Source organism: Balaenoptera musculus, chromosome 9 (assembly GCF_009873245.2).
Source record: "Balaenoptera musculus isolate JJ_BM4_2016_0621 chromosome 9, mBalMus1.pri.v3, whole genome shotgun sequence".
Classification (NCBI taxonomy): Eukaryota; Metazoa; Chordata; class Mammalia; order Artiodactyla; family Balaenopteridae; genus Balaenoptera; species Balaenoptera musculus.
This window is the reverse complement of record NC_045793.1, coordinates 21,431,802-21,459,529: the sequence shown is the minus strand read 5'-3', so window position 1 is coordinate 21,459,529 and position 27,728 is coordinate 21,431,802. Positions and strand designations below refer to the sequence as shown.

The window sequence follows — 27,728 nt, the reverse complement described above, 5'->3', positions numbered from 1 at the left end:
GCTGCGATTACATGGGTGGCAGAGGACAATGACAGCAACTGTGGACACATGAAGGAATATGTATTAGAGTCTGGCTCGGACTCAGGAGCTGTAGGACTGAACAGTGGCTCCACCGGTTTCTGGCCGGGTGATGTGGGGGAAAACATGTGACCTCCCTGAGCCCTCATTTCCTCATCTGTACAACGAGATGGGACGTGACTCCCTCTGGGCTGCCCCAGGAGAGGGGATCGAGTCACCTAACATGTGAGCGCCCACCACGCAGTGCTGGCTCCAGCAGGGGCACGTGACAGCAGGGGTGCTCTCTACGGGTCCTGGGGTCTGAGGGAGCAGGGAGGGGAGGGGCAGGAGGGAAGAGGAGGCTGAAGGCTTGAGGGGAGGGTCCCAGAGCTTTGGACTTCCTGGCCCAGTTAATATATATATATATATATTTTTTAAATTATTTTTATTTATTCATTTATTTATTTTTGGCTGTGTTGGGTCTTCGTTTCTGTGCGAGGGCTTTCTCTAGTTGCGGTGAGTGGGGGCCACTCTTCATCGCGATGCGCGGGCCTCTCACTGTCGCGGCCTCTCTTGTTGCGGAGCACAGGCTCCAGACGCGCAGGCTCAGTAGTTGTGGCTCACGGGCCCAGTTGCTCCACGGCATGTGGGATCCCCCCAGACCAGGGCTCGAACCCGTGTCCCCCGCATTAGCAGGCAGACTCTCAACCACTGCGCCACCAGGGAAGCCCCAGTTAATATATTTTTAATTGGGGAGACCAAGCAAGTTGCCAACTTCTTAGCTGGCCAAGAACCACCCGTGACTGGCCCCAACATTTCATAAAGATGGGACGTTTTAATACTAACCGTAGACGAGTGAACTTGCAGACTAAGGGACAGTCCTTTCCAAGATGAGACAGCGGCACTCATATATTGGCCTCACTCTACATCGTCCTCACTCACTGTCTGCGGCCACAGACAGGTGGAAACTGCCCTAGACTAGCACTGGCCCATAGGCTGGCTTTGGGGACCCTCCCCTAAAGGACCCACCACTGACTTTCCCTGCACTTGAGGTTCACAGCCTTATGCTGCTCATGGCCTGTGGACACCAGGCCCTGGGCCCTGCTGGGGCTCCTTCCTTAATCCAGAGTTCCTAGACCCTCCCTCGGGAAGGAGGCTGGGAGGAAGTAGAGAAGCCGGGGCCCTGGCTTCGGCTCCTGTTACTGCCTTCCACACAAGGCAGCTGTGCTGCTGCTCAGACGTGGGGAGCCTGGATTCTGAACCTACCTGGTCTACACCGGTAGGACCAAGAAAACCACAGGCACCTCTGTGCTGGCCAGAAAGAAGGCGGTGTCTGCAGGGGCGATGACGCCGGGTGAAGTTTCCTAGCTAGGGAATGCAGCAACTAAAAATAGACTCCATTCTGCTCTGGTCTGTATCTGTTCTGTTCTGATTCTCTCCTACCCTATCATCTTGTTTATGCTATTCTATTCTATTCTTTTCCTTATGACCCGCCCATGGAAGTGGGGAACTGCTTGCTTAAAGAGAATTAGATCAGAGAGAGAAAGGGAAAAAATAAAGGAGCAGGAATAGCAGGGAAGAAAAAATAAAGAGAAAAAACCAAAAGAGATACTTGATCTATATATCTGAAAAGAACAGGGATTAGTGTAGAACTGATAGACTGGTATGTTTCTAGCATCCCTGTCTTTAGAGCACAGCCCCCAAGTCCTGGGTGGTAGAGTTTCCCCAGCAGACGTGGGGGAGGGGTGTGTCTGGGGTGGTGCTCTTGGGCGCAGAGGCTGCTCTGGGCAGGGATTTCTGGGTCCCTGCCCCAGTCCTTCCCAGCGGGCCCCGAGCAGGGCAGGGCTCACCTCCTCGCTGTACTTGCCCACGTAGGAGAAGATCTCGGAGAGCGCGCTCATGGTGTTGAACTCATTCATGTGCATCCGGGACTGCTCAGCCAGGTACGCATTCATGTCCTGGTCACTGATGGCCGGCATCTTCCCGATGTCTGAGTAATACCTGCCAAGGCATGGGCGTGAGGAACCGTGCGTGCGGGGCAGAGGAGAGATGGAAACTCCCAGCGCCGGGTCTGGGGCCAGCAGATTCGGAGGGTGACCCAGACACCATCAGAGGGGGGACAGGGTGGGGACAGGAGGAAGGAGTGACTGTCGCCTGCACTGGCTTTGCTCCTGGCTCCCGGAAGAGTGGTCCAGTCTGCCTTGTGTGTCCTTCTAACTCCCCCTCCCACAGACGCAAGACATCCCCTCCATGGGGCCTGAAGGCTCTTCTAGACAGTTGCCCTGCCCTGATGTCCTCCCCTCTCTGAGGTTAGCCGGGAGAAGGGTGGGGCTGGGGGCCGCTTGCGGGGAGAGGCCGGCAGAAGGCAATCAGTCACTGTCACTTGCAGCTGTGCACTCCTGTCAACTGGTTAATTAGATGCCAACACTTACATTTTTAATTTCTGCAGTTTGACATTTTATGCAGCAACCCCCAACTCTCCCACCAGAGGGGAGTTGTGTCATTTCCTAATGAGGAACCGAAGGGCCCTGGTGCCCCCCAAGACAGGTGCTTTCGGCTGTGGGCTACGTGAAAGAGACCAGGCACCTGCAAAGGCGGGGGAGCATCAGGGCCGTGGGGCAGCACGCGCAGGGGTCCTTGTGGTGTCCCAGCTCAGCCCACACTGAATGCCCGCGGCTTCAGTGCTGGGGAGAGTGAGCCTGAGAGCTTAGAACAGAGGAGGGTGGCGGGGACTAGGGTGAGGCAAGTGAGGCAGCGGGGGAACAAAGTGTTCAGAGAGTCACTCTCACCTGGGAAAGTGCAGGTGACAATGACAGGCCTTGGGTTCCCAGAACTCAAGGCTTGATCAGGTAAGTGGAGGGAATATTCTCAGAGGCTCTGGTTTATTCTCACCCTGGACCTCAGCCCTGCATCTCTCCCCCTGCATCCCTTACCATGCTGACCATGAATCTCTCAGTCCTGTGCCCACCTTCACCTCTGCCCCTAGGTGCCCAGGAGTTGGGTGACAGACTATCAGAGGTGGCACTCGTGTGCTACTCCAGCATCATGCTCAAGGGCCTGTGTGACCGACAGGTCAGTCTGCGCCAGAGTATCCCCAGGCCGGCAAGGATTGGCAAGGGGTGGGCTGGCCGCCCTACTTGAGCCAAAGCCCTGCACGGGGGCCGTCCTGCCTCCGGCTCATTTGGACTTCCTTTCTTCGCAACCTTATTTCAGTGTGGGGTCCTCTCTTCCCTCGCCCTCCCTCGTCTCCAGAGCCCTTGGGCCCCTCAGCTCCTTGTCCTGTTTCATTTTGGTTCCTCTGTTCCATCCCAGAAGAGCCCACTCTCTTCCAGGCCTGAATCCCACCCCAAAACATCTTTAGGGTCCCCAGGGTTCCAGGTAATGACATCCCAGGTACTAAAGTTCCAGCGAGAGACTCGATTCATTGCCTCTATTTCTGGAAGGCAATAAATGCAATGTTCCCTTTGATGGCAGAGAACCAGGGCGTCAGTGGTGGCCCCAACCTCGCCACTCCCAAGGAGACTTGTGCCATCGTCCCCTCGCGACTCCATGCCTAGTGAGCAAATACATTTGTCCGGTACTGGGTCACGTCCACAGGTCGTATGGGGGGAGGAAAGAGGAACAAACGACCCTCTCACTTCTGTCTCGCGGCCAGCAGCCAGGCGCAGCTCTAGCAACATGGCTGGGTCCGGAGTTTCCTCCAGACGGTTACACCCTGTCACCACGGACAGTCAGGCCTACTGACCGCGAGGAAAACCCCAGGCTCCCCCTGATGGGACGTGATCGTCATCAGAAGCGAAGACTCCTGCCGTTCCCGTTACCTGCTCGTGAAACCTTACAGGTAGGTGGACGGCTCTGTCAGGCTTTCTGCAAATAGCATGAGGCCTCCTAGTGCGACCGTTATGGTTGTGAGGGGCCTCAGAGCCCAGGTTAGGGACCACTGTCTTCATGGGAAACAGCAGTCGCCCGGCACTCTGTCCCTTCACAATGGCCTGCCTTTACCGCACTAAAAGCCCAGTCCTTTGCTCCAAAGAGGACATATAGAAAATGAGTCTGTGTGAGAAAGAGAGGGAGAGAGTGTGAGGGGGGTTGAGAGTGGAGTGTGGGAGGGCAGGGGTCTAACTCCTCACCTGCAGTCATGGGGCAGCCGGCCTGGACATGCTCTGCGTGATTCCCGCTCACAGTGAGGTCAGGTCTGCACGGGGCAACCCGCCCCTCCTCTGCTGCCTGTGTGCAGAGGGCGCTGGATGGGACCAGTGCACGTCGGTGCCACACACAAGCCTACGAGTGGATCGACCACGCGTCCTCACCTTCAGCAAGTTCTAAATGGCTGAGCTGAGTGGCTTTGGGCAGTTTGATGTCCTAGAGGAGTGTGGGGCTTGAGGTCTGCTGACAGTCGGCCCATCCTCACCCCAAGCCCTGCCTGGAGCCAAGTGGGCCCATCGGCCCTGCAGGTCTCTGCTGCCCTCGCCTCGACCTCTCCCTGCTCCTCTCCAGGGCTCTGCCCAACCCCAGTCCCTGGCCAGCACCCCCTGAGCCTGACAGTGGCCCTGCTCTGGCATCTCTGCACCGTGTGCGCAACTGCTTTCTCTTGAGCGCCTGCTGCGCTGGGGCTCTGCGCTGGGCTCTGCCACTGAGCAGCCTTATGGATTGTGAAGAATGCAATTAACGTCCCATTAATGAACTTCACACAAGTGTTCTTAGCAGCTAGCTGTGCAGTGAGGAAGGGAAAGGTCAGCCTGGGCTCCTGTGCTTGAACTTGCTCCCATGGGATGTCCTCCTGCAGGCGAGTCCTTCTCCAGAAGGGAACCAGGTGGGATGCCAGCCCCATTGTGGTCCTGATACTGGTCCTCAGGAGCTGCTACAAAGGGCAGGGCCCCAGAGAGCTGGATTCTCTGCTGTTGACCCGTCTGCAGTGTTTTACATTCATGTGCTTCTGTGAGATGCACCCAGTGTGTGATGCTGGGTGCCCCATCTTTGCCTTTAGGATGGCCCCAGTGATTGAGAAGGTGGTCTCCAATGCCCTGGACCCTTAGAGAAGAACAAAGTATCCTCATCCCTTCAAACACCTCACGGATTAAGGTGCAGACGTGAAAGACGTTTAGAGCCCAAGGCTCTGATGTATAGATACTTAACTTCTCAAGCTCCTGCATAAAAGTCTTTTCCTCTGTGTTCATTCACTGACCTCCCCAGGCCCAGCAGAATCAGGACGTTGCTCCCTGAGCCCCCACTGGTACAGCTCATGGGGCTTGCTGAGGGCCTGTCTGTGTGTCTTCCTTGACCATGAGGACCACAAGGGAAGGATCAAGTCTAATCCACCCCGAGCGTCCAGTGCACCCACAATGGACACCATAAATGTTTGACCCATGGATGAATGAGTAAGTTAATGAGATGTCCATACTTCACCTCCAGTATGAGCTCCCAGGGTGAACTGTCACAAGTTTTATATTTTGAATGGATGGCTTCTTTAGGAGGCATTTTAAAATATTTAAAATTCTTAGCCTTTTTCATGTGTGACACAGGTGAGAGATGGCATCCCAGCGAGCGGCATGCCCCGGTCCAATTCCCAGGGGCCCAACGGTGGCTCCATTCCATTCACTCCTATGTGGAAAACCTGTGCCTGCAGGTGAGGGAGGCTACCGTTGCCACGGGGTTAATTCCAATTTAAAATGAGAGGCAATCCCTCTAACATGAAACTGTTGCTGCTGTTGACAGTGAAATAGAAATTACTGCTGATCATGACACACCAGTTTGGAGACAACACTGCTGAGTTCTGCTGAGACGAGGGTAGCAGTTGGTTGCTACTGGGGAACCAAGAGATTCTTCTCCCTTTCACTAGACATGGCCGTAAGCAAAACCCCTAATACCTGGAATGGAGGCAGCAAAGACTGGGAGTCTGCAGCGAGGCCACCAGCCACAAGCACTGCGAGGTATTTGGCGGCAGGAATGCGGCGGAGGATGGATGAGGGGACAAGCAGAAGGACGGGAGGGTGAGGGGGAGAATGGGGGGGATGTGGGGGGATGGGTAGATGAAGAACTTCCAGGAGGTAAAGCCTGCTTAGGTATGATAGAGTGACTTGGGCTGCTCAACCAACAGAGTTCGTGAGGACTCCTGAAGCCGTATGCCTCCCACTCCCCTATAGAGAGGGCCACCAGAATAAACCCTGTTTCTCAGCTGTGAGGACAGCAGGCCCTCCCCACGTGTGTGCAGGGCACGCTCTACAGCACTGAGGCAGAGCGCCTGGGCCCTGTGTACGCTGTCTGCACGCTCACAGCAACTGAACATCGAAATCAGAAGTGGGCCAGCCCTGGCCACAGGAAAAGGGCCTTCTACCATCCTTCTTCTGAACTGGAGGCTGCCAGTGCCCTCGGCAGGCCAAGGCGGGCGATCAGGCTGGCTGTGGGTCCTGAGCACGCTCTGTGCTGCTGGACTTCATTTCCCAGCAGCCAGACCAGCTCAGAGGCCAGCCTCCTCGGGAAGGGAGACTGGAACTGATCCACTCATCACCGAGGGAAGAAGCACTCTAGGCTTGATCTCCAGACCTATCTGTGCTATTTCCCAACCCCTCTGTCTTTGTACCCTCATCCCAGAAGGGGAGGAGAAATGATTTGGGACCCCAAGCAAGTGAGAGATGACTTTCCTGAGAGTGCCTTTGGTTATTAAGAAACGGGTGGGATAAGAAACGGAGACCATCAAGGCACTCCTAAAAATAACCAAATGGACTGGGGTTACTTGTGACCTATAGCAGCTGCGTGGCACAAATCTCATTTAGCACCAAGTGAAAGGGAGACCATTAGCCCGGCACGTGCATCCTTCTCACCTCCGGCTAACCGGGCCATTCTGGGGAAGTATCCTCTACACAGACGTTTCATAAATACTCCCAGCCCTTCACATCCCTGCTTTCTGCCTCCCTGCCCGAGGTCCCACTGCAGTGACATTGCACCAGGACAGGTGCCCAGCTGCTGCCTCTTTCTTCTCTCTTTTTGCTGAAGAGCCAGCTGACCACACAGGAGACCTTGCTCCTCCTGGCAGCTCTGTTGTCAGAAGAATGAGCCACTGTCGACGCAGGGGGAGGTAAGAGCCTCTTTGGTGACTCAGACATAATCAGATACGAGGACAAAAGAGTGAGCTGTCTCTCTGACAGCCAAGGCTGGAAGTCCACCACATGCAGCAGCAGGAAGCAGTGGGGGAGAAATCAAAGAACAGAGGGAGAGGGAAAACAAAATGCAATTCTTCCCGCAGAACTATGTTACCGGGGTGGCCAGGATCCCACCCCGCTCTCAGTTATTCCCTCTGTAAAAGGGAAGGCAGTTTTCAGCTATAAAGATGGAGACTGTCTCTCTGCCATGGATGAAACAATATTGTTCATTTTGTCTCAGTCACTGAGTCAAGAACAATTTCTGGTCTCTGACTGACTCTTCAAAAAAGCACCAAATCTGAGTTTCCATCCAGGTTTCCTATCTTTAAGCTACTTAGAAAAAAGAGAGAGGGACTCTAAAATCAAGACTGCCATGTGGAGGTGTGCAGGTTGTTCACTGCACAAAGGTGCTCGGTTGAGAGGGTGAGCTAGGACTGACAGCTAGCCTGTCACTCAACAAACCATGCAGCCTGGCATGGGGCCACATCGTCTGGTAGGAAGGGGCACCTGCCTTAATTCACACGGACACCATATGGGTTGGCAAAAGCCCTGTCTAAAAGTATCATAAATTGTAGAAAAGAGATTTGGGAGTCAGCTGAATTTGGGGATCTACTTTTCTCTTGGCCACTTAAGTCATCTTGGACTGATTACTCAACCATTCTGTACGTATAGTTCTTCACCTTCATGGACACAAAATGAGGTTATAAAGCCTGTCCTCTTATATTCCGGAGCTACTGTGATGAATAAATAAATAGACTTTCAGCTGGTTGTTTAGCTCAGGTGCTTGGCATATGGAGCTGATACAGCCCGGACAAACCATGAATGTTCTTTACCGTGAGTTAGCTTTGTGCCAAGAGGAGCCCAGCTCCACAGCGTACAGGTGGCCCTCCCATCACAGGTGCACTGCTGAGACGGGATTAGATTAGGGCCACTATGGCTGGGAAGGCACCGTAAGGGCCCGGGCATCAAGAGTTCATCGTGTTGAGAGTCAGGGGTCTGGGACTGTGCGAAGCTGTTCAGTGTGACAAGGACGTCCCCGCAGGACACTGGAAGAACTGCCAGATGGACAGGGGCAGATGGGGACGGGCCTCCAGCCTGTCTGTGGCAGGATGTTATTTGGTCCCTTGGAATCTTTTTTTTTTTTTTTTTTTTCATTTTTTAGTGGGCATCAGAGCAGGGAACTCTGTTTCCTTCCTGGGCCTAGAAACAGCTGGGCCCTCTATGCAGGGGAGCAGAGTGCAGTGGCAACTTCTAGCCATGTCCCATTCTTGTTTCAGCTGACAATACTGGGTCCCTGGGCTGTGGTGTCACCACTGCAGGCTGGGGCTTCGTGCAGGACCGGTCTGCAAGCCCTGCCCATTGCGGAGGGGAAGGAAGGGGGTCCCACATCCACCGAGGAAGTTGCCTGCTGCAGCCCGGGGCCTACCTGGGCTCCCCGGCCCAGCACTCACCTCTCCACCCAGTTCTTGTAGCTGGGGATGTCCTTGGCGTAGAGCAGCTTGTTGGAGGGGGAGTCCTTGCCCAGCCGGTGCTCCGACGTGGAGCAGGAGTCCATGAAGGTCTGGGCCACCACAGAGAGGCAGGCGTCAGTGATGCTGTTCTTGTGGATGTCAAACACAAACTGGGGGTTCTTGATCATGTTGACCCAAAACCTCAGGGGCAGGCTGTGTGGAGGGAAGAGGCAGATGGTCAAGGGAGCTGGGGGGCAGGGGGGCACTGTGCCTTGACCCAGAGAGTTCCCTGGAGAAAGAGAAAAGGCTGGGAAGCAAGGGTTCTGAGGGGCCTTCTCTATGTCATCAGTTCACTTTCCGGGGACGTGGAGATCAGCGAGGTTGAACAATCTGTTCAGAGATACAGCGTTGATGGGCACTGGAGGGCTCGATGCCCAGCCTGGACCACAGGACTCACCATCTGCCCTGAGAACACAAGGCTCTGGGGTCCGAGGCAGCCATGACAGGTACTAGAAAATGGAATTTCTGACTCTCTATTCCACTGTCTGCCCCCTATGCCACAGATACAAGGCATGTCTGGTTGGCAAACCTTAAACAGCCTGGAACCTGGGCTTTGTATCTGATTCTCTGCCCTCCACTGTATGACTGGAAGAAGCCACGCCCTTCCTGCCTGGTCGTGTGGGCTTATTCGTACGTGGTGAGGGCCCTGGCGCTGAACACTTCGAGTGGAGCTAACTGATCCCCATCCCTAAGCTGGCATGCTGAACAGACCCCACTCCCGGCCTCTCACCTGCCCCGTTGTGTTCCCTCCTTCCCCTCCCTTTCTTCCAGTTAGCACGTGCTGTATACCAGGAGCTATGCCAGCAACTGGGGGTCCAGTGTGAATAAAACCCATCCCCTGTCCTCCAGAAGTCTGCATACTGCTGGGCTCATGGGGACGTCAGACGTGCAATTAAGAACTTTGGGTGCTGGACCTGAAGGATGGGTGGGGCCCAGTGTGGGAGCCAGGAAGGTGTGAGCAAGTCTACCCAGAGGGGCATGTCTGGAAAGTCTTCACAGAGAGGACGACACTTAATGGTCTCAGTTTTAAAGATGCAGAGGTGTTCCTTAGCTGGATGAAAGCTGAAGGAAGAGGAGAGGAAGGTACTGCCAAAGGGGAACGAGCCAAAGAGGAGATGAAACTTGCAGTGTGGTCTGCTAACTAAGCCACCTATCTGTTGCTAGAAAGGGTTCCAAGGCATCGGGCAAAACCTGCCCACCTGCCCCTTCTGACTGTACTCTGCTGGCTCTCAGATTCTGCAGCTTCCATCCAGCCTGTGGAGACGCAGGTCAGGAAATGGGGTGGCACCCAGCAAGGGATCACTTATTTCCCTCCCTCTGCCTCCACCTCCTCACCTCCTGCTACGTGCCCTGATGCTTTATTGTTGTTTGGTTGCTGTTCTCAAGGTTGGTAATAATAGTTATAATGTTTGCCTGTGTTTGGCTTGCCTCTTACAACTTAAACTCTTTTGAATTACGTTATTTCAATCCAGCAAGAACAAGATTTCTATATTTGTTGTATCTCCCAGCAGCCAGCATGTACATACAACAAATGCTAAAATACAGTAAGGCCTCATATTCAAGACTGCCAATCAATCAATCAGTCAACAAGTATTTATTAAGTTCCCACAAAGTGTGCCGTGCAGGCAGCACCGAGGTCTGACAATGGTAAGTGGCACTTGTTTGATCCTGGGAAATCCAGAAGAGGAAATAAAGGGACGGAACCGAAAGTTCTGACACTCGGGGGAAAGTCAGGGTCACTGCAACTGCCCAGGGGAGACCATGAGAGCTGGGCTGAGAGCCCCGGATGAGGGACTCCTGGCTGCCCAGCTGATGTAGACCAGTCTCCGGTCTCCATCTTCCCGCTTCCGGCAGCCCCACCTGGAAAGGGACTCTGGGAGCCCATATTTGCTGCACGGTTGTTTCTCCCCAACATTGCCCTTCCTTCAGCCAGTTGTGCTGACAGGCAAATCAAACAGGGAAACCACAGCAGCTCCTGCCTAATGAAATATTAGCATATTATTAACATTAGTGGTGGCGCTAATCTCTGGTTGATTGCAGCCACTCAGGCTAAATGAGCAGGAGGTTTATTGAAAAGACGAAAAGGCAGGGGAATGTGGAGGAAGGGAGTAGCAGAGAGGGTGAGTGAGTTAACAACTTAGGCTAGGAATAAAGAAACAATCTCTTTTCAATCAGGGACAATTAACTCTAAGTCAGTATGCAGACTTCATAATTCCTGGACTAACTTCGTCTTGCCTATGTGGCTATGATCAGGGTCGGGGGGAGTGTATCCTCTGGTGAGAGGACCTGAGAGCTGGTACCACTGTCTACTGCCTGGGCTTTCCTTTACTGACACTGGAGCTCATTACGATAACACCTGGCACTTGGAAGAGCTGGCAGGAAGGAAGGTTCTGCCCTCCCTTCAAGGACTTTATGGCATCTCATCGTTGGAGGTGCCCTTACCTTACCCCAGCGGGAGGTATGAGCTGAAAACAAATGGTTTAGATACCATTTCAGGGGGATGTACTTGTAAAGGGCTACAAGAGCAAGGGGGGATGTTTTGGAAATACCAGCTCCCCCAGCATCTGGATAAGGTCTGGGCAGGGCATTCCTTGAATTCTGAAGGCTGCAGGCATTCAGCTGGGGTGGTAAGTAGGAAGACTTGGTGGCAGAGAGAAGCAGACTGGGTAGATCAGGGGCGTGCCCTTGGAACAGCTCTGCAGAGTCATGCTAAAAAGATGGGCAGAATGCAATGCAGTCTTACCTAGAGGCAGGCACGGGGAGGGACAAGACCTGCAGGCCTTTCAGAGGAAAGAACAGCCTTCACCCAGTGTACTGTACTAGATGGGGAATCCAGAGTCGAAGAGTCTTATTTCAGAAAGATTGCAAGAACTCCACGATGCAAGATCTTCTCTCACCCAGAACTACTGTGGGAGCAAACCCTACTCTTCAGTTCTATGGCCCAAAGCTCTGTACCTGCCTGACTGACTTCCCAATTTCAGTAGCGATGCACCACGCTTCAGGTGAAAGAGAGGAGAAGCCAGAGCATCCTACATTAAACAACGTTTCAGAGCCACAGGCTGACTTCTGCCTAAATCTAGGTTTTGGTTTGGGGCTTGGGGCTGGTTGTCAGGGCACCTGGCTGAGCCCTAGTACCATGTCAGTCCTAGCAGTTGGTGGGTGCTGGGCAGCAGGCTCGTGATGCTTTGGAAGAATGTTCTGGGGAAGAGCACCCCAGGACAGGGACCGTGTAAAACTACTGGGAGGGGATTCTGGAACTGAAGGGACCAAATACAAGCAGCTTTATCCCAGGTAGAACTCTCAAATAGAGACCGTCTTGGCCCTGCATCTTCATCAATATTTATTGAGTCTCAGCTTTGTGCAAGGTTCCATCACAAGAGCTGAATACTGATGTCTGACCTTGCAGTCTCAAACTGAAACACAACTGACACACAAATGAAGGGAAAGGATGATATATGCTAAAGGAGAGAGGGGACCATGGTGAGACATCTAGAGGGTCATTTAGGACTTAGAGGATCCCCTCGTCTCAAAGACACAGTAGTTATGAGACGGTCCCTTCCCCAAAGGGAGTTTGGGAAGGGGGTTTGTGGAAAGGGAAGACCACTTCTTGAATAGAACGGAAACACTCCTCGTTCACCTAGGTGACTCCTAGATGTGCTTCAAACTCCACTTAAGAGTCACGGTGAGATGCTGCCCCTCTACAATCCAGCTGCACACATGCGTCCCCTATTGTCGCATGTGCCTCTCTGTCCGAACAGCTGCCCTCCTGTCTCTTACCCGTGACTGTCAGCCCACGGGGGGCAGAAGCCTCAGGGTCTAACATAGTGTCAGGCACAGGGGAGGGACCTGGATGTGAGAGCCACCTGGCTGCCACATCTGGCATGTTCATTTTTGCTCATTTAGTTGGTTAAATGTTTGCTGACTGACTGACTGATAGGAAAGAAGGATGATTCTACTAGAGGGAAGGGAGAGAGGAAGTGAGCACACACATAATCGGGGAGGAGATGGAGGCCCCGAGAGAGCGCCTGCGCAGAGTCCCTGCTGGGAAGGTGGACCACGGCCCCTCGCCCCGTCTCCAAGGCCTGAGGCCCGCCTGAGCTCATGGACTCCAGGCTGGCCTCTCCTGATTCATCCTCTGCTCGCCCCTCACTCACCAGTTGCTCTTCCAGGTGTGGCGGACGTGCGGGTCGTGGATGCCGTGCTTGTCCGCCTGCTCATCCAGGAAGTCAAACATGTACTTGATCGCCAGGGGCAGGGCGGAGCCGCGGTGCGCCGTGCTGAAGATGGTCTCGAAGAGGTCGTCCACAAACTTCTGCAGTGTGCCCTGCGGAGGAGGGCACAAGTTCGGGCACAGCTCGCCTGCCCCGTGAGCTCTGAGGCTGGGTTTTGAGATCGACTGGCCTCCCAGATGGCGGGCGGAGGGGAGGACAGTGCACAGCCACGCCTGCTTGGGTGAAAGCCTGCAAGTGCACATGTGAAATCTGCACCCTCCCCCTGCCCGCCTGCATCTGTCTCGAGCAGCTTTCCATGTCCCCAGCACGTGGAAAATAGACATAACACCGATAACTGGACCTAAGGAAGCCTTCCTCTGCCAACAACTCGGTTTGGTTTAACACCCTTTGATGGTGTTATTTTAGCACTTTTCACAAATGCTAATGAACAACTCACTCGGTCAGAGCAGACAAACACAATCTGCTGGTTCTGTGGAGGCATTATTCACGCCAGCTAATGCCCAGTTACTCATCTGCCTCTGCAGAGAGCAGAGCCGAGGCCAGTCTCAGGAGTGAGGGCCCAACTGGGATGGGACTGCCTCACCTCAGAGAAATGCCAGAGCTGGCAGATACCTAGCATCTCTGCCGGTGCCCCCTCTCCCATCCATTCACGCAGGCCCTGCTGATCAGTGCCGGTCTCTTTCCCAGCACAGAGCCTCAGAATCCTTCTCAACCCAGTGCTGCAGCCAACCGCACCCATACAGGATCCGTGCTGGATGTCCCCAGAACCAGGATTAGAAACGGCGCCTGGAAAGTCACTGATGGAGCCCCAGTTCCCATCACGACACCCAGAGAAATAGTCATTCTTCCACAAGGCGTGGCAGAAGACTATGAATACACGTGGTTAGTGTCCCTCTGTTTGAGCAAGGGCAAGAGAAGGGACGGAATCAAAACTTCTGACGGCATGCCAGCACGGATGTATGGGTGGGGTTGGCCGCAGCATTGGGTTGAGAAGGATTCTGAGGCTCTGTGCTGGGAAAGAGACCGGCACTGATCAGCAGGGCCTGCGTGAATGGATGGGAGAGGGGGCACCGGCAGAGATGCTAGGTATTTGCCAGCTCTGGCATTTCTCTGAGGTGAGGCAGTCCCATCCCATAACCCACAGGTGCCCCGCACCCTGTCTGAAGTCCCATACCTTAGTGGCCAGCAGTCGCGTCAGATAGATTTCAGACACCATCTTGCTCCCCCGGTCACCCTCCTTCTGGTCCCCGTGCTCGTGGTTCTTCACCAGGTGCCACATCTTGACGCCACTCTCCAGGTCAGGGGTGATCATGGGTGTGCGTGAGCGGAGGCTGTCAGGGCTGCCCGTGTACCGGATCATGTTTTCTGCCAATGCAAGGACCCCACGCGGGTAAGGCCACCCAGCCTTCCGGCCCATTGCTCACGACACACCTCGGCTCCAGCCAAGGCCAACTCCGATCCTTCCTGCATTTGCAGGCGCTGTCACCTTGCCTCGCTTCCGTCCATTCCTGAATCTGGGACGCTCCCACCGCCTCCGGGAGACTCTCCGTGGCTACTCCACCCACTCAGATTCCCCTCCCTCCTGCACTTGCATCTCCCCAGCCCTTGTTATTCAATCTGTAAAAATATAAGCTTGTCCTTTTTCAGACTTTCCTTATAAGAGCTCTCAAGTCTCAGGATGTGTTCTGTGCAGCCAGTTAAGTACCAGTGAAAGAGCAGGGAGCCTGTCTCCCCAAATGACGGTTGGCCAGCTGAGTGACCGCTGTGTCACTTGTGTACCTTCATCCGCCCCTCTCGCCTGGACCAATTCCTCCCACTTATTTGCTGAAACGTGAGGTGCGGTGAGATCAGTGTCGAGCAGGAAAAGAAGAGGCAGCCCCCCGGTGTGCGGGCACCGTTCTATGGTGTCTTCTATTTATTTTCCAGAACCATCCCGTGAAGTTGGTAGTTTTTGCAATACCCGTTTTGCTGGTAAGAAGGCACTCCAGGCTTCCAGCCCACATCGGCGCCCTTTTCCCCACCCCGAGGAGCAGAGACCTGGGTCTGTACCTTCCCTCAACTGCTTCATAGTGTGTGTCCTTTACATGTCATCTAGCCTCTGTGCATCTGAGTTATAATTTGCTAATCTGCATAATAGGGGGAAATAATAATTATTTAATTCACTGATCATTATGAACCTGACGTTTGATAACGAGTTATCACAAACGTGAAAGCATCTTAGAGACTGTAGGATGCTCAGGAAGGTTAGACTTTCTTCTTGTTTTTGAGGATGGAGGTCCTGCTCCTGCATCAGAGCCCCTGCCTGGAACCAGGAGCCTCCTTTCCAGGCCAGAGTTCCTCTCTGGTGGCCAGCCTGCCTGACTCCCCCCCGACTCCTCACCCCCGCGCCCCATCCCGGGCCTCCACTGCCTTCCAGCAGCGCTGCCAGCAATGACAGCAGCTGCTCAGGGCATCCTCTCCTCCCCAGAATGATTCAATGAACTCACCGTATTTACTTGCCGAGGTCCTGGAGACGGTGGAGTTGTTCACTGCATTGTAGGCTGTCACCTGCTTGGACACTAAAGCCACCACAGAACCATCCGGCACCTACCGGGAAAAGGCAGGTAAGGGCCTGGGCACAGAAACTCTGCCACCCCAGGAAATCAGGACAAGCCAGGATGAACGTGGTCCTCAGGGGCAATCAGTGCCTCACCGAGAACCAGGGGACCAAGGAGGCTGTCAGCTTTCCTTTGATGCAGCACCACAGATCTGAATACAGAATCGTAGTCTGTGCTGGGGTTCACTCTTGGAGCAACTCTGGCAAGAGCTTCTCACCAGCACCCTCTGTCTTGATGCTTCCCTGGGGGAGCACCCAGCCTTAAACTCCGGGTACCACAGGGTCTGTGCCTATGCCCTGCGGGAAGCATGCACCTGGCAACCTATCTCCAAGGAGGTCAGGGTTTCCTGGCTGGGGGCCATGTTTTCCCTGGGTCGCTAAGGGCACATGCAGTGCTGGTGAAGAAGTGGATTTAGGGCTTGGTAAGAGCCTCAGGGCAGCCCTGCTACTCAAGGACTGAGACTCCCAGGGACCTGGCTGCCCAGCTCGCCAGCCCCTCTCCACTCCACGGTCACCTCACCTGGTAATGCGCCAGGGTGTTCAGTCTCTTCCAGTCGTTCTCAATCTTGGTGGTGATGTCTTCATCCTGCAGGATCATCCTCGCCCCGCTTCCTTGTCGCCACTCTGTAGGGAGAGCAGTCGCATCTCAGAGGGGTCCTCAGGGCCCTCCCGTGGGATCCTGAGGACCCCTGTGCAGGCACGTACATGGCACCTTCTCGGGGTGCATCCGCGGACAGACAGGTGCTAGCAGACACTCCCAGGGGAGGGGTGCAGAAGCTCTCAGCACAGGGGGGGCCCTGAATTCCAGTTCTGGTTCTCATCCCAACAAACTATGTGACAGAAGTAGGAATAATGTCACCCCCGTGGCCCACCTGTTTCCAGCAGTGGCCACATCTGCAAGAAGTCTCTGCTTATTAGCTGAATGAAAAAGGCAGGTGAAGGCACTTAAGAAAGTACTAAGCAAATACAAGGTGGTGTCATCACCGTCACGTACTCTCTGCTTGATTGTAAGGTCTTGGAGCTAATGAGACCAAGGCTGCAAATTCGGTCACTGTGCACCCTGTTCCTGTTCTAGGGGTGCATCCCGTACCCGAAAGCTGGCAGGTGGGCCACCCTTGGCCGGGTGACTGAGTAAAAGTGTGTGGAGGGACCAGCAAAACCTATTCTCACGCCCAAGAACAGCCTCGTGCCCACAAGGTTCATGGGGATAACAGCCTCTCGGTGATGTATCCAACACCTAATTATCTGATGCCATAGGTATACGCTTAGGTCCCACGTTCTCCTCACGGGCCCAGACACCTGTAACACACGGGCTTGCTGACGGACCCCACGTGGGAAGACAGGAGACTGTCCCTCATCGACCACACCCTCATGGCCACACGTGGTACAGATCACGTGGAGGTGGAGGCACGCACATGCCAGTCCTGAACTGTTTGCACGTGGAGACCCAGGTGCGTGCCAGACGCAGGCCAGCTCTCGTGCACGGGCACGTACACATCTACGCATGCACACACGTTCACACGCACACACCAGCAAGGAAAAACGGCCTTTTCAATTCAAATACAACACGTGTTCCTGCCAGGAAGCCAGGAATCTGGTTTCCAGGCAGCCACTACCCCATTCAGCGCCTCACAGATGCCGAAACTCTGAAACAGGCAAGAGCACCGGGTATTGCGGCATGTGGTTGGGGGCTGGAGTGAGTTACCCGCAGTCCTTGTCTGACCCCTGCCTAGGATCTTTCCTACAGCTCGCAGACACACATATTGTCCTCCCTCCCTCTGTTCCTCTCCTGTCAAGGCTGAGCTGGGGGTCCAGGACTGATTCCTTCCTGCCTTGTGCACTTGGCATGACCAGTGCTACAGATGAAAATCAGACCCAGGAAGGCAGCTGCCTGCCCTTAGGGGGAGCAGAGATGCTCCTAATATCCAAGTCCCTGCCTCCAGCTCCTGGGCTTGTCTGCTGCTTGGTTTAGAGCTTCTTGTAGCGTCGGGCTGTCTCAGGAATGAAAACACGAGGCTGCCACGCGTGTTTGCCAGAGCAGAAGAGCCTTGAGAGGTCTCTGGGGATTACCCATCGCTTAGTGCTGTTGATGGCACAGCTGGAATGATTATGGAGGTGAGGGCCTCGGGGCAGGTAAGGTGGTAGACAAAAGGGGAGATGCCCCACGAGGGCAACTGGTCAGCAGTGTTCTGTTTGTTGTTGTCATGTTGTTTGTTGTGGTTTTTGTTTTTGTTTTAAATTTTATGCAGGTAGGTATGGGTGCATGTTTTTTGCGTGGCTAGGGCAAAATAAGCAGAATATCTCCCAGCTGGTGAGATAGCGAATTATGTGGTACAGAGGGACTCTGGTGAAGACCAGCCTGGGCCAAGGATATGGCAGTGGCATGTTTTGTCCCAGTCGCACAGCAGGTCCTGAAAGATAAAGCCTTGTGGGTCTCCCCGCTTCCCTGGTGAATAGTGCCAGGGACACTAAGTCAGAGGCTGCATGGGTGAGGGTACAGGAGGCAGGCAGTGTTCTGCATTCCCCACCTGGGGGCCAGAGGAGGAGCGGGGCCTGAGCTCTGGACACAAAGTCTACTGGCTGGGCGCAAGGGAAGAGGAGTCTCCTTCACTGCAGAGGCCGTGGGGGCTTTCTGGTTTATCAGCTGCACTGGCACCCTTGCTGATGGCATTGTAGCACCTCTCAGGGGGATCTGAACAAGCCATACGGCCTGGGGGACTGAGCAGTGACAGCTGGTGACTAATTCGGGAGCGAGAGACAGGACTTCCTTGTTCCACAACTGGCCTGAAGTTGTGCAGTGCACAGCCTGTGCAGCCCTACTCAGCAGCCCTGACTCTGAATCATGTCCAGTAATTATGTAAGCAGATGAAGGTCAGTCTGCCATCCCTGTCCCCAACCGAAAAAACAGGACAGAGTGTGGCCATGCTCCCCCCAGGGCAGTCAAGGAATGATGGCTTGTCCTTAGGAGTACAAAAATGATGCTGCCAGATGCCTACCAGCAGGGCTAGCCCAGCGCCTGGGACACAGTAAGTGCCTGATGGGTATTCATTACATGAATAATACATAAGTGAAAGAGTGACTAGACGAAAGAAGGGAAAGAGTAAGTGAGCGAGTAACGGTGGCTTATTCTCCAAGCAGTGAAAGGATTTTCTACCTGTGTGTTGCCGCTCCGTGGTGGGCAGACAGAGAGCTACAGTGAGGGGTGAAATGTGAGCCGCGCTGTTAGAACCTGGGACAAAGGAAGAGCTGAACTCCAGAACCTCAACTGGGCACGTCCACTGCCAGAAGTGAAAGCTCTCTGAAGTGATTATCACTCATTCTTCCAATTTTATGACTGGGAAATTAAAGAAACAGGTTGGGAAGACAGACCTGGAGGTCATCACAACTCGGAGCTCTGTAGCGTGGTGCCCGCCACGTGCCTGAGCCACCCAAGTGTCGGGAGCATGGAGGAGGGGCAGTGATGGCCAGACTGGAACCTGGGCTGTGGCCACACTGGGATGCTGGCGGGTAGTTGCCTCCCCTCAAGTGCATACTCTGAGCTCCAGGAATCCCAGTGGGACATAGCACCTCCCCCTCCACAAAATCAAGTTGTGCTGATGGGGGAGTCGCACGCTTTCCCCACTGGCTGAGCCTTGTGGGCAGTGACAATACACCACGGGCAGCAGGATGGTCAGGGGCAGCAGGAAGCCTGCTGGTCACTGACGTCAGTGCTTAGTCACACGTTCAGGGACTGCAGGAAGAGGCATTCTGGTGTCCCAGTCCTACGGTCCTTGGAGCCCAGCCCCTGCCTCTGATGGGACGCCAGTGGGCGGCAGGGAGGCATCAACTAGTGTCGTTTTGGCAATTATCTCAAAAAGTTAAGACTGGTCCTCCGAATACCAACATGAAGATAGCGAGCTGGAGAATACTTAGCTTTTAGATCTCTCAAGCCTGTTATTTTGGTTACCTCTTCTACAGGAAAATTGCTAAGTGCTTTTTCCCTGAAATATCAGAAAGGTAAAAAAGTGAAATTCTCTGTCCCATCCCCAAACCACTCCTGATGAATGAACCCCAGATAGATGGGAGCCTGGTGTTGGCAGCTGGGACGTGCAGGAAAGAAGCAAGGCCATGGGTAGCCTGCCCAGCTGACCCAGAATGGAAGAGGTTGCAACATCAGGGCAGGGATTCCCTGGCATCGAGTGATTTAAGCGTGCTAACGTGGAAACCTGTCCCTAAATCTCACTCTTCTCTGCTCGGGGTCCTTGAGGTTACCTGTGGCCTGAACACACTTCACTTCTCTGTTACCCCTTTTCCTTTCTTTCCTGAAACCCTTCATCCAGACCAGCCAAGGCCTCTATTTTCCCAGACTCCTCATCATGGAATGTTTCAAGAAAATCAGAATAGCAGAGTGGGCTCACCTTTCTGGAGTGCTCTTGTGCGACTTCATGACCTCCTTTTGACAGAGGTATGAGTAGTGGAGCTCAAGCTGGGACCAGGAACAGCCAAGGTCAAAGACCAAAGCTGCTGGCTTCTGTCTGTCCCGGGAAGAGTCCACACCCCAAATTGCATAGCTGGCTTCATGAACCCTCATCCCTACCCAGTGGTAAAGAACCCTAAGGGCAGGGTGGACCAGTTGAGGGCGAGGCAGGCCTGCCACCTTCAGATCTGGTGCCCTTACCAGTGTGGGCGGCTGGTCAGGTCATGAGGCCCCTGAGCGAGGGCACAGCTAATTTTGTGCTCTGGGTACTGCTGCGTATTCCACATATGCTTAGTTTTAATAACAGTAATGAAAGTCAGTAGAATCTAGGTCTCTTCATCCCAAATTCAGCATTCTCTTCACCAAACAGGCTTCTTCTGTCTTGCCTATAAAAACAGCACTAAAAATATATCTCTCGTTTGTGTCCACACCTTGCTATGTACCAGGTGATCCTGTTAGAACAGCCGAGGGGCAATGTGACAGCTGGGCCAATGGCCATTGTCCTCTGGATGAATGCCCAGCCACCCAGACAGCTTTTCCTGCCCATGGGGCACAGTGAGAGACTGGAAAATGCCTCAAGCCACCAAATGATGTGAGCTCAGTGACGGTCCCAGTGAATCCTGAGACACTCAGAGTGACTCCTCACCACGCCCGTGCTGGACCAGGACATCTGCCTCCCCCTGGATTAGGACACAAGAGGCGTCTTCTGCAGCCACCACGTTGAAAATCCAGATCCAGAAAGTCTTAGAGCTCCATCTTCACTCGCTCAAAACTGTGAGTGTCCACAGTGTGCCAGGCACTGTGCCAGTGGGACATCAGACAGTTAAACAAGGAAACTTAATAAAAGCCCTGGCCCCTGAAGTGCTCTCTGTGTAGAAGGTTGTGCAGGAGAACAAAGGCTCACAGGCCCGGTGATCAGAGCCAGAAGAGGGACAGGCCGAGGAGGGTATGTGGGGGAGGGGAGGCGTTCTGGTGCAAAGGTGCCACTTCTGTGACGCTTCCAGGGATCCGCGTGGATGAGTCCTTGCAGGAGGCCGTGGAAAGGAGAGGCTGGCGAGGCACATACAAGTCAGGAGCTGAGTTCAGAAAGGCCTGGAATACCATGCTAAGGCGTCTGGGGTCGAGCTGAGAACCACAGAGATGGAGGTGGATGAGAAGGGGAGGGGGAGCCCCGCCAAAGACGGCTGCCCTTGGCCAAGGCAGAAGGGGGCGGGGCGCAGATTTCAGGGATGCTCAGGAGATAGGATGGTTCCTGGAGATTCTCGGGGAGGAGCAGGTGGGAGCACCATGGTGTGCCCCCAATTTTGTGAGGTGTCTGGGGGAACAGGAGGGAGGGGTTTATCTGCAGGCCAACCCTGGAAGGAGACACTGGCACCCAGCACATTGCTGGTCCGGCTCCTGGAGGGTCCCCTACCCACCAGCAGGTGCCACTCAGAGAGGCAAACCCTCCCTGGGGAGCATGGCGCCTCACCAGCTCTGACCCTCGTGGTGTGTGCATATGCAGGTGGGTGCACGGGCACACACATGCATGCGTACACACACATATGCACACATACACGCACACACACAAGTATAGCATCTCACCCCAGGCTGAGGACACTTAAAGCTCTGCAGCAACCAACCCCTGCCCGCCCCGCCCCCAGTCCAGTCTTTCTATCAGCATCTCTCCTGAGACCCATCAAAGGAAGCTTTAGGAGGGACTGACCTGGAGGGGTGAGGGGGGAAGGAGGCGCCCACCAGGCTGGTGAGAACCGGCCGAGTCAACCCTCCTGACCCACAAGGAACCAATTTCAGAGCCAGCCGTCTGCCCTCCCACCCCGGGCCCCCATTCCTCCCCGCGGGGCGCTGAGCAGAGTCTCACCAGCCTGCACGGGGTCCTCTGGACCTCCCAAACCAGGGTCCCGAGCAGAAGCCCGGAGGAGGAGACACGACTCTACCGCCGCACACCTGTCGGCAGGTGAGCCCCGAGGAGACAGAGCCCAGACACCCTCGGCACCCTGCCGCTCCCAAGTGCGGGAGCGGCATCAGAGAAGCGCCGGGACAGACTCAGTGTCACTGCAGACAGGCGGGAAACGGACTCAGGAATGGGAGGGGGGACCACCTAAATGTGATTTATTTAAAAAAGGTATAATTTTATGGTGAGAGCAAGTTCTAAAATATAAAATAATCGAAGTAGGAAACGTGGTGCTTAAAAGAAGAAATTCCTAAATTGAACGGTGCTGTCTGCTTTCAAAGCCTTGGGTCGTTGTAAACTGTAAAGAGCTGTGCACCGGCTAGTTGTCGCTATTCAGGGAAGTCTGGAGAGCTAAAGGAAAAAGCAGACTGTGCTCTGCTACTCGATTTAAGAGAGGTAAGCTAGAGCTTAGTGGATATTCTTGAATATGGAATAATGCGGAGGCTCTGGTGGCGCTCCAGGGCGGTGTGCCATGCTGTGCTGTGTCAAAGAAGAGTTCAAGAGGCAGGGGGTGGGCGGTGGGACGGAAGAAAGGTGACCTAGGTAGGAAAGGTGACCCAGGTATTCATATGCAAGGCATCTAGGGAAAATTGCTGGCTCTGACCTCCCTCGAAGCTCTGCCCGCAGCCCTGTGCCCTGCTCCAGGCTCCAAGCACAAAGGACAGACACACTCACAATCCAATTTGTTACAATCCCACCTTCCAGAGAGAGAGGGAGGTGAAATAAAAAAGAAAAAAAATCCCATTATCTTTATCTGTCCTTCCCATCAGGTGCAGTGGAAAATGCAAACTGGGGCGACAGCTGCTGTGAACTCTTTATATTTCACTCAGAAGATAGTGTATCTTTTTATTGCATACAGGAATTACTTATTTGAAAAAATATACCCTTTCAGACAGACGGGATGGCGGAGTTCCGGGGCTATTGATGGGGCATTTGCTTTAAACCAGAGGAATCTCTGGAGGTCACGGCCTGTGGAGGAGCCTGCGTGGGAAGGGAATGGATGTTCTCTCTACCTCCCTGCTGTGTGACCAGGGCCCAGGCTCTGTGCCTCTCTGAGCTGCAGAGTCTTCTGTGCAGTAGAACAGAATGGCATCAGTTATTTCCTCTGGGGAGTGAAGGGAGGAAACAAAGAGTCCCTTGGCTCAGAAAGAGAAGTGCCCAGCCTCCTGCTACTGTGCGAAGCAATGAGGAACTCCTAGTCATGTTGGTCTTGCCCCAGGGCAGGCTCTTACGATATGTTGGTTGAAGAGTTTGGTGGTGTAAGGGGGTACCTATACCCGATACCTGTGCATGGAAAGGGGCATCAGCTTACCCGATACCTGTGGGTGGAAAGGGGCATCAGCTTGGTGAGGACAGCCTCACATATAGCAGAGCAGGGAGCCCCTGGCACTGTGCTTTGAAAGCTCCCAAGGCCCACCTGCCCCAGCACAGTCCCTAACTCCTGCCTGGGATATCGTCCTTCCCTAGATTCCAACAGACTGAAAGAAAGGCAAGTTCTGTGTCCTTCACTTTGGCTCTTACAATGCTTAGTTTTATGTGTGAACTTGTCTGGGCCACAGTGCCCAGATAGGTGGTCAAAAGTTATTCTGGATGTTTCCATGAGGGTATTTTTGGATGACATTAATATTTAAATGGATGGGCTTTGAGTAAAGCGAATTGCCCTCCATAATGTAGGTGGACCTCATCTAATTAGGTGAAGGCCTGGGTAAAACAAAAGATTGCCCTCCCCTGAGCAAGAGGGAGTTCTGCAGCAGCTGCCTTTGGACTTGAACTGCAACGTGGCTCTTCCCTGTGTCTCCAGCCTGCTGGCCTACCCTGTAGATTTTGGACATGCCAGCCTCCATGCTAGACACTGAATGTTTGTGTCCCCTCCAAAATTCACATGTTGAATCCTAACCCCCAATATGATGGCCTTTGGAGGTGGGGGCCTTTGGAAGGTGATTAGGTCATGAGGGTGGAGCCCTCATGAATGGGATTAGTGCCCTTATAAAAGGACCCCAGAGAGCTCCCTTGCCCTCTTTCTGCCATGTATGGTCCCAGCAAGAGGACGGCCATCTATGAACCAGGAAGTGGGCTCTCGCCAGACACTGAATCTGCCGACACCTTGATCTTGGACTTCTCAGCCTCCAGAGCTGTGAGAAATAAGTTTCTGTTGTTTATAAGCCAGCCAGTCTATGGTATTCTGTTATGGCAGCCAAACAGACTCCTCCTAGTCTATTATTAATTAAGTCCTCCATAATTGCATGAGCCAATTCCTTCAAATAAATCTTTCTCTATGTAAACATATCCTATTGGTTCTGTTTCTCTGGAGAACCCTGGCTAATACAGCTCCCCATCTTGGCTCCTTAATGCCTGGAAAAGCAGGTGAAGGGGTGGAGGGGGTGGCGTGGGAGAGCTTCAGTCAGAGGAGCAATGAATAGAAGTATTGGGAATGAGGGGCTAGGCCAGGCCAGGCACCACAGATGATGAAAGGCAGTGGGAGGGGTTGGAGCTGGATTTACTTGGGGCAATAACAGAGGCAGCTTAAAATGCCTTTGCTTCTTTCTGAGCTGGCCTGGGACAGATGTCCTCGCCTTGCCAGGGGCTGGGCATCAGGAGGGGGAAGGCAGTCTTTGCCCAATGCCCTCAGCTACGGGAGGAGGAGGCATGGGGGGGAAGTGAAGTGGAGGGGGGATGCTTGGCTGTCTTGCCTCTGTCAACGCATGTGGCTCAGAGTCTTCTCTGTGCCTATGTGCTATGTGTCCCTTTGGCATAGATTAATTTTTGATTATAATCACACCTTATATTTGTAAACTGCTTTCAAAGCACTTTCACCTACATGATGGGAAAAACTCGCCTTGCCTCTCTCTCTCCTTGGGGGCCATGCAACTGAGTCAAATCAAATCTTGTGGAAGAAGCATTTGGGTCTCTGAGGAGGCCCCATTTTCTTTGTTATCTGGCTTTGGTAGAAAGAAGACCAGAGTTTTGGGAGCAGCTCCAGACCCTGGACTTAATAGAAAAGAAGGAAATTTCTCAGAAGAGCACCCATCATGGGAGGCCTTTGTGAGAAGTTCAGTATGACTCCCCTTTGGGGCCCTGAGACTCAAACTGCCTCCTTTCTTTGGCTTCTCCCCTTTACTCTCCCTGCTGTGAGGCCTTGTGCCTCCAGGGTGGCCCCTCCATCCTCCCCAGCAGCTCCTATGATGGGAAAGGTAGGCCCTTTGCCCTCTTGGGACCTGGCGAGCACTGTGTCACTGGAGGCCCGGCCCCTGGCCTGAGCATCCTCTAGCTTGAGAGAGTAGCAACTCTCAGGCGGGTCCTGGTTGCTGCTCAGCCCTCAGGCTTCCTTCACTCATGGTGGACAGCAGGAAGTGGATGGCAGGAAGTGGACAGCAGGAAGTGGACGGCAGGAGGTGGACGGCAGAGAGTGGACGGCAGGAAGTGGATGGTAGGAAGTGGACAGCAGGAGGTGGACGGCAGGAAGTGGACAACAGGAAGTGGACGGTAGGAAGTGGACAGCAGGAAGTGGACGGTAGGAAGTGGACAGCAGGAAGTGGATGGTAGGAAGTGGACGGTAGGAGGTGGATAGGAAGTGGACAGCAGGAGGTGGATAGGAAGTGGACGGTAGGAAGTGGACAGCAGGAAGTGGACGGTAGGAAGTGGACGGTAGGAGGTGGATAGGAAGTGGACAGCAGGAGGTGGATAGGAAGTGGATGGCACGAAGTGGACGACAGGAAGTGGACGGCAGGAGGTGGATAGGAAGTGGATGGCACGAAGTGGACGACAGGAAGTGGACGGCAGGAGGTGGATAGGAAGTGGATGGCAGGAGGTGGGTGGCAGGAAGTGGATGGTAGGAAGTGGATGGTAGGAAGTGGACGGCAGGAGGTGGACGGCAGGAGGTGGACGGCAGAGAGTGGACGGCAGGAAGTGGATGGTAGGAAGTGGATGGTAGGAAGTGGACGGCAGGAGGTGGACAGCAGGAAGTGGACGGCAGGAGGTGGATAGGAAGTGGACGGCAGGAAGTGGACGGCAGGAGGTGGATAGGAAGTGGATGGCACGAAGTGGACGACAGGAAGTGGACGGCAGGAGGTGGATAGGAAGTGGATGGCAGGAAGTGGACGGCAGGAAGTGGACGGCAGGAGGTGGATAGGAAGTGGATGGCAGGAAGTGGACGGCAGGAAGTGGACAGCAGGAGGTGGACGGCAGGAAGTGGCCGTGGCTGCTTTGGATGCTGCTGCCTCCACTCCAGGCGCATCACATCCTTTCATTAATGATGCTTTGCTGGGCTAGAACTCAGCAAATGTTCTAAAGCTAAAAAGCAGCCCCTTCCCCTCCCAAGCTCTGGGTGTGTGTGGCTTCCAGGTGGGGAGGGCTGGTCTTGAGCAGCATCCACCAGCCATGACATGGTCTCTCTCCCCCATGGGAGGTCACCCCATTCCCAAGCACCAGAAGCACACAATTCTACATGCACCCGCACCCGTGAGCTCTCGCTGTGCTCTGGCACAAGCTTTCCAAACACCTTCGGCATAAAGATACAGGTTCTTATAAAAGCTCCTCCTCTTGGCCCCGCTAGGCCGGGGCTCTCCTCCCACCCACCCATTTTGCAGATAAGGACTTTGAAAAGCCGAGGGTGGACCCTGCCATGGCTCCCACAGATGAACAAAAGTCATGGTGAGTGCTACCTGGTTACCCTAGTGAACTCAGCTCTCCCTGGGAGACCCATTATGGAGCAGCCCACTTAACTGTTCGGGGGTGGGGAACACAGGGGTCTTCCTTCCCAGGAACTGTTTTCTCTTGCACTGGTTCTATAAGCGAGCCCTCAGCTCCATCAGTCTGTGGGACCTTCATGGCAGCAGAATCACCCACATACAGACACAAATGCCCACTCCAACTCTAGGGACCAGTGCCCAGGACACACATGGACACACTCGCCCAAAACCCCCACCCCCGCAGACTCTCACAGATGCTTCCTCCGTACACAGAGACACCTCCAAAGTGAAGGGAGCACATGCTCAGCCAGTCTCTCTCCCTGGGGCCATGGAGCTCCAGGCACAGGGCCAAACACATCCCGCCAACAGCCAGCCAGGAGGAGATGGGGGAAGGGAAGCAGTAAGAATTGAGGTGCATGAGCAGAAATTCCTGATCCTGAGTCTTTAGGCATCAGAATTTGGGGGCAGGTGGGGCGAGGCACTGGGAGGGGATCAAATTCCCTGTGGAGTTTAGAAAATAGCACAGATGCCCATCTGTCTTGGATGGCTTAGCTGAAGCCAGCTTAGAGAGGCCAGATGGATGGATTAGGGGCCTCTGGAGGTCCTCCCACCTCTATGTTTCCACCAATCTCCAGACCCAACCACATACACACATAAACACCTTTTCCTCCAGGCCCAGGACCAACAAACACACACATACCGTTTCCTTACCACTATTATCTTCATAATCAGTAACAGCAGCAGCCAATACTGAGTGTGTACTATGGCCCAGACAGTGCATTAGAGGCTTTTACATGCATCATCTCCTTTCATTCTTACAGTGAGGCAGGCACTATTATTAATCTCCATTTTATAGGCAAGGAAACTAAGGCACAGAAAGGTTAAGTAACTAGCCCAAGGTCACACAGCTAGGACTTGGTGGAACCAGGACTCAAACCCAGGCATGTTTGATGCTGATCCACAATGCCAAACTGCCTCCCTTCAGCCCTGGCCTCTTTGGAGCTTGGGGCTCCCCACTAGGATTTCCCCAGGACGAGATCTTATTAAACACTCAGGCGAGCCATAACTGGATCCAAGTACAGCTGGCCCTAAGTGGCATGCCCTTGTTTATACAGGCTATGCGATCTATTCGTGGAACATTCAAATAAAATGTCA

The 27,728-nt window shown here is 54.0% G+C and overlaps 1 protein-coding gene across 1 annotated transcript in view; it reads right to left on the bottom strand.

The window, feature by feature from the left end:
- PLXNA4 (plexin A4) overlaps positions 1–27,728 on the bottom strand; it is a 447,305-nt gene that overhangs the window by 7,405 nt on the left and 412,172 nt on the right. Inside the window, exons 26-31 of the mRNA XM_036863673.1 lie at positions 15,996–16,099; positions 15,366–15,465; positions 14,054–14,244; positions 12,802–12,971; positions 8,588–8,800; positions 1,848–1,998 (exon numbers count right to left, since the gene is read on the bottom strand). Coding sequence (XP_036719568.1) covers positions 1,848–1,998; positions 8,588–8,800; positions 12,802–12,971; positions 14,054–14,244; positions 15,366–15,465; positions 15,996–16,099 — 929 coding nt within the window. The remainder of the gene's footprint in view (positions 1–1,847; positions 1,999–8,587; positions 8,801–12,801; positions 12,972–14,053; positions 14,245–15,365; positions 15,466–15,995; positions 16,100–27,728) is intronic.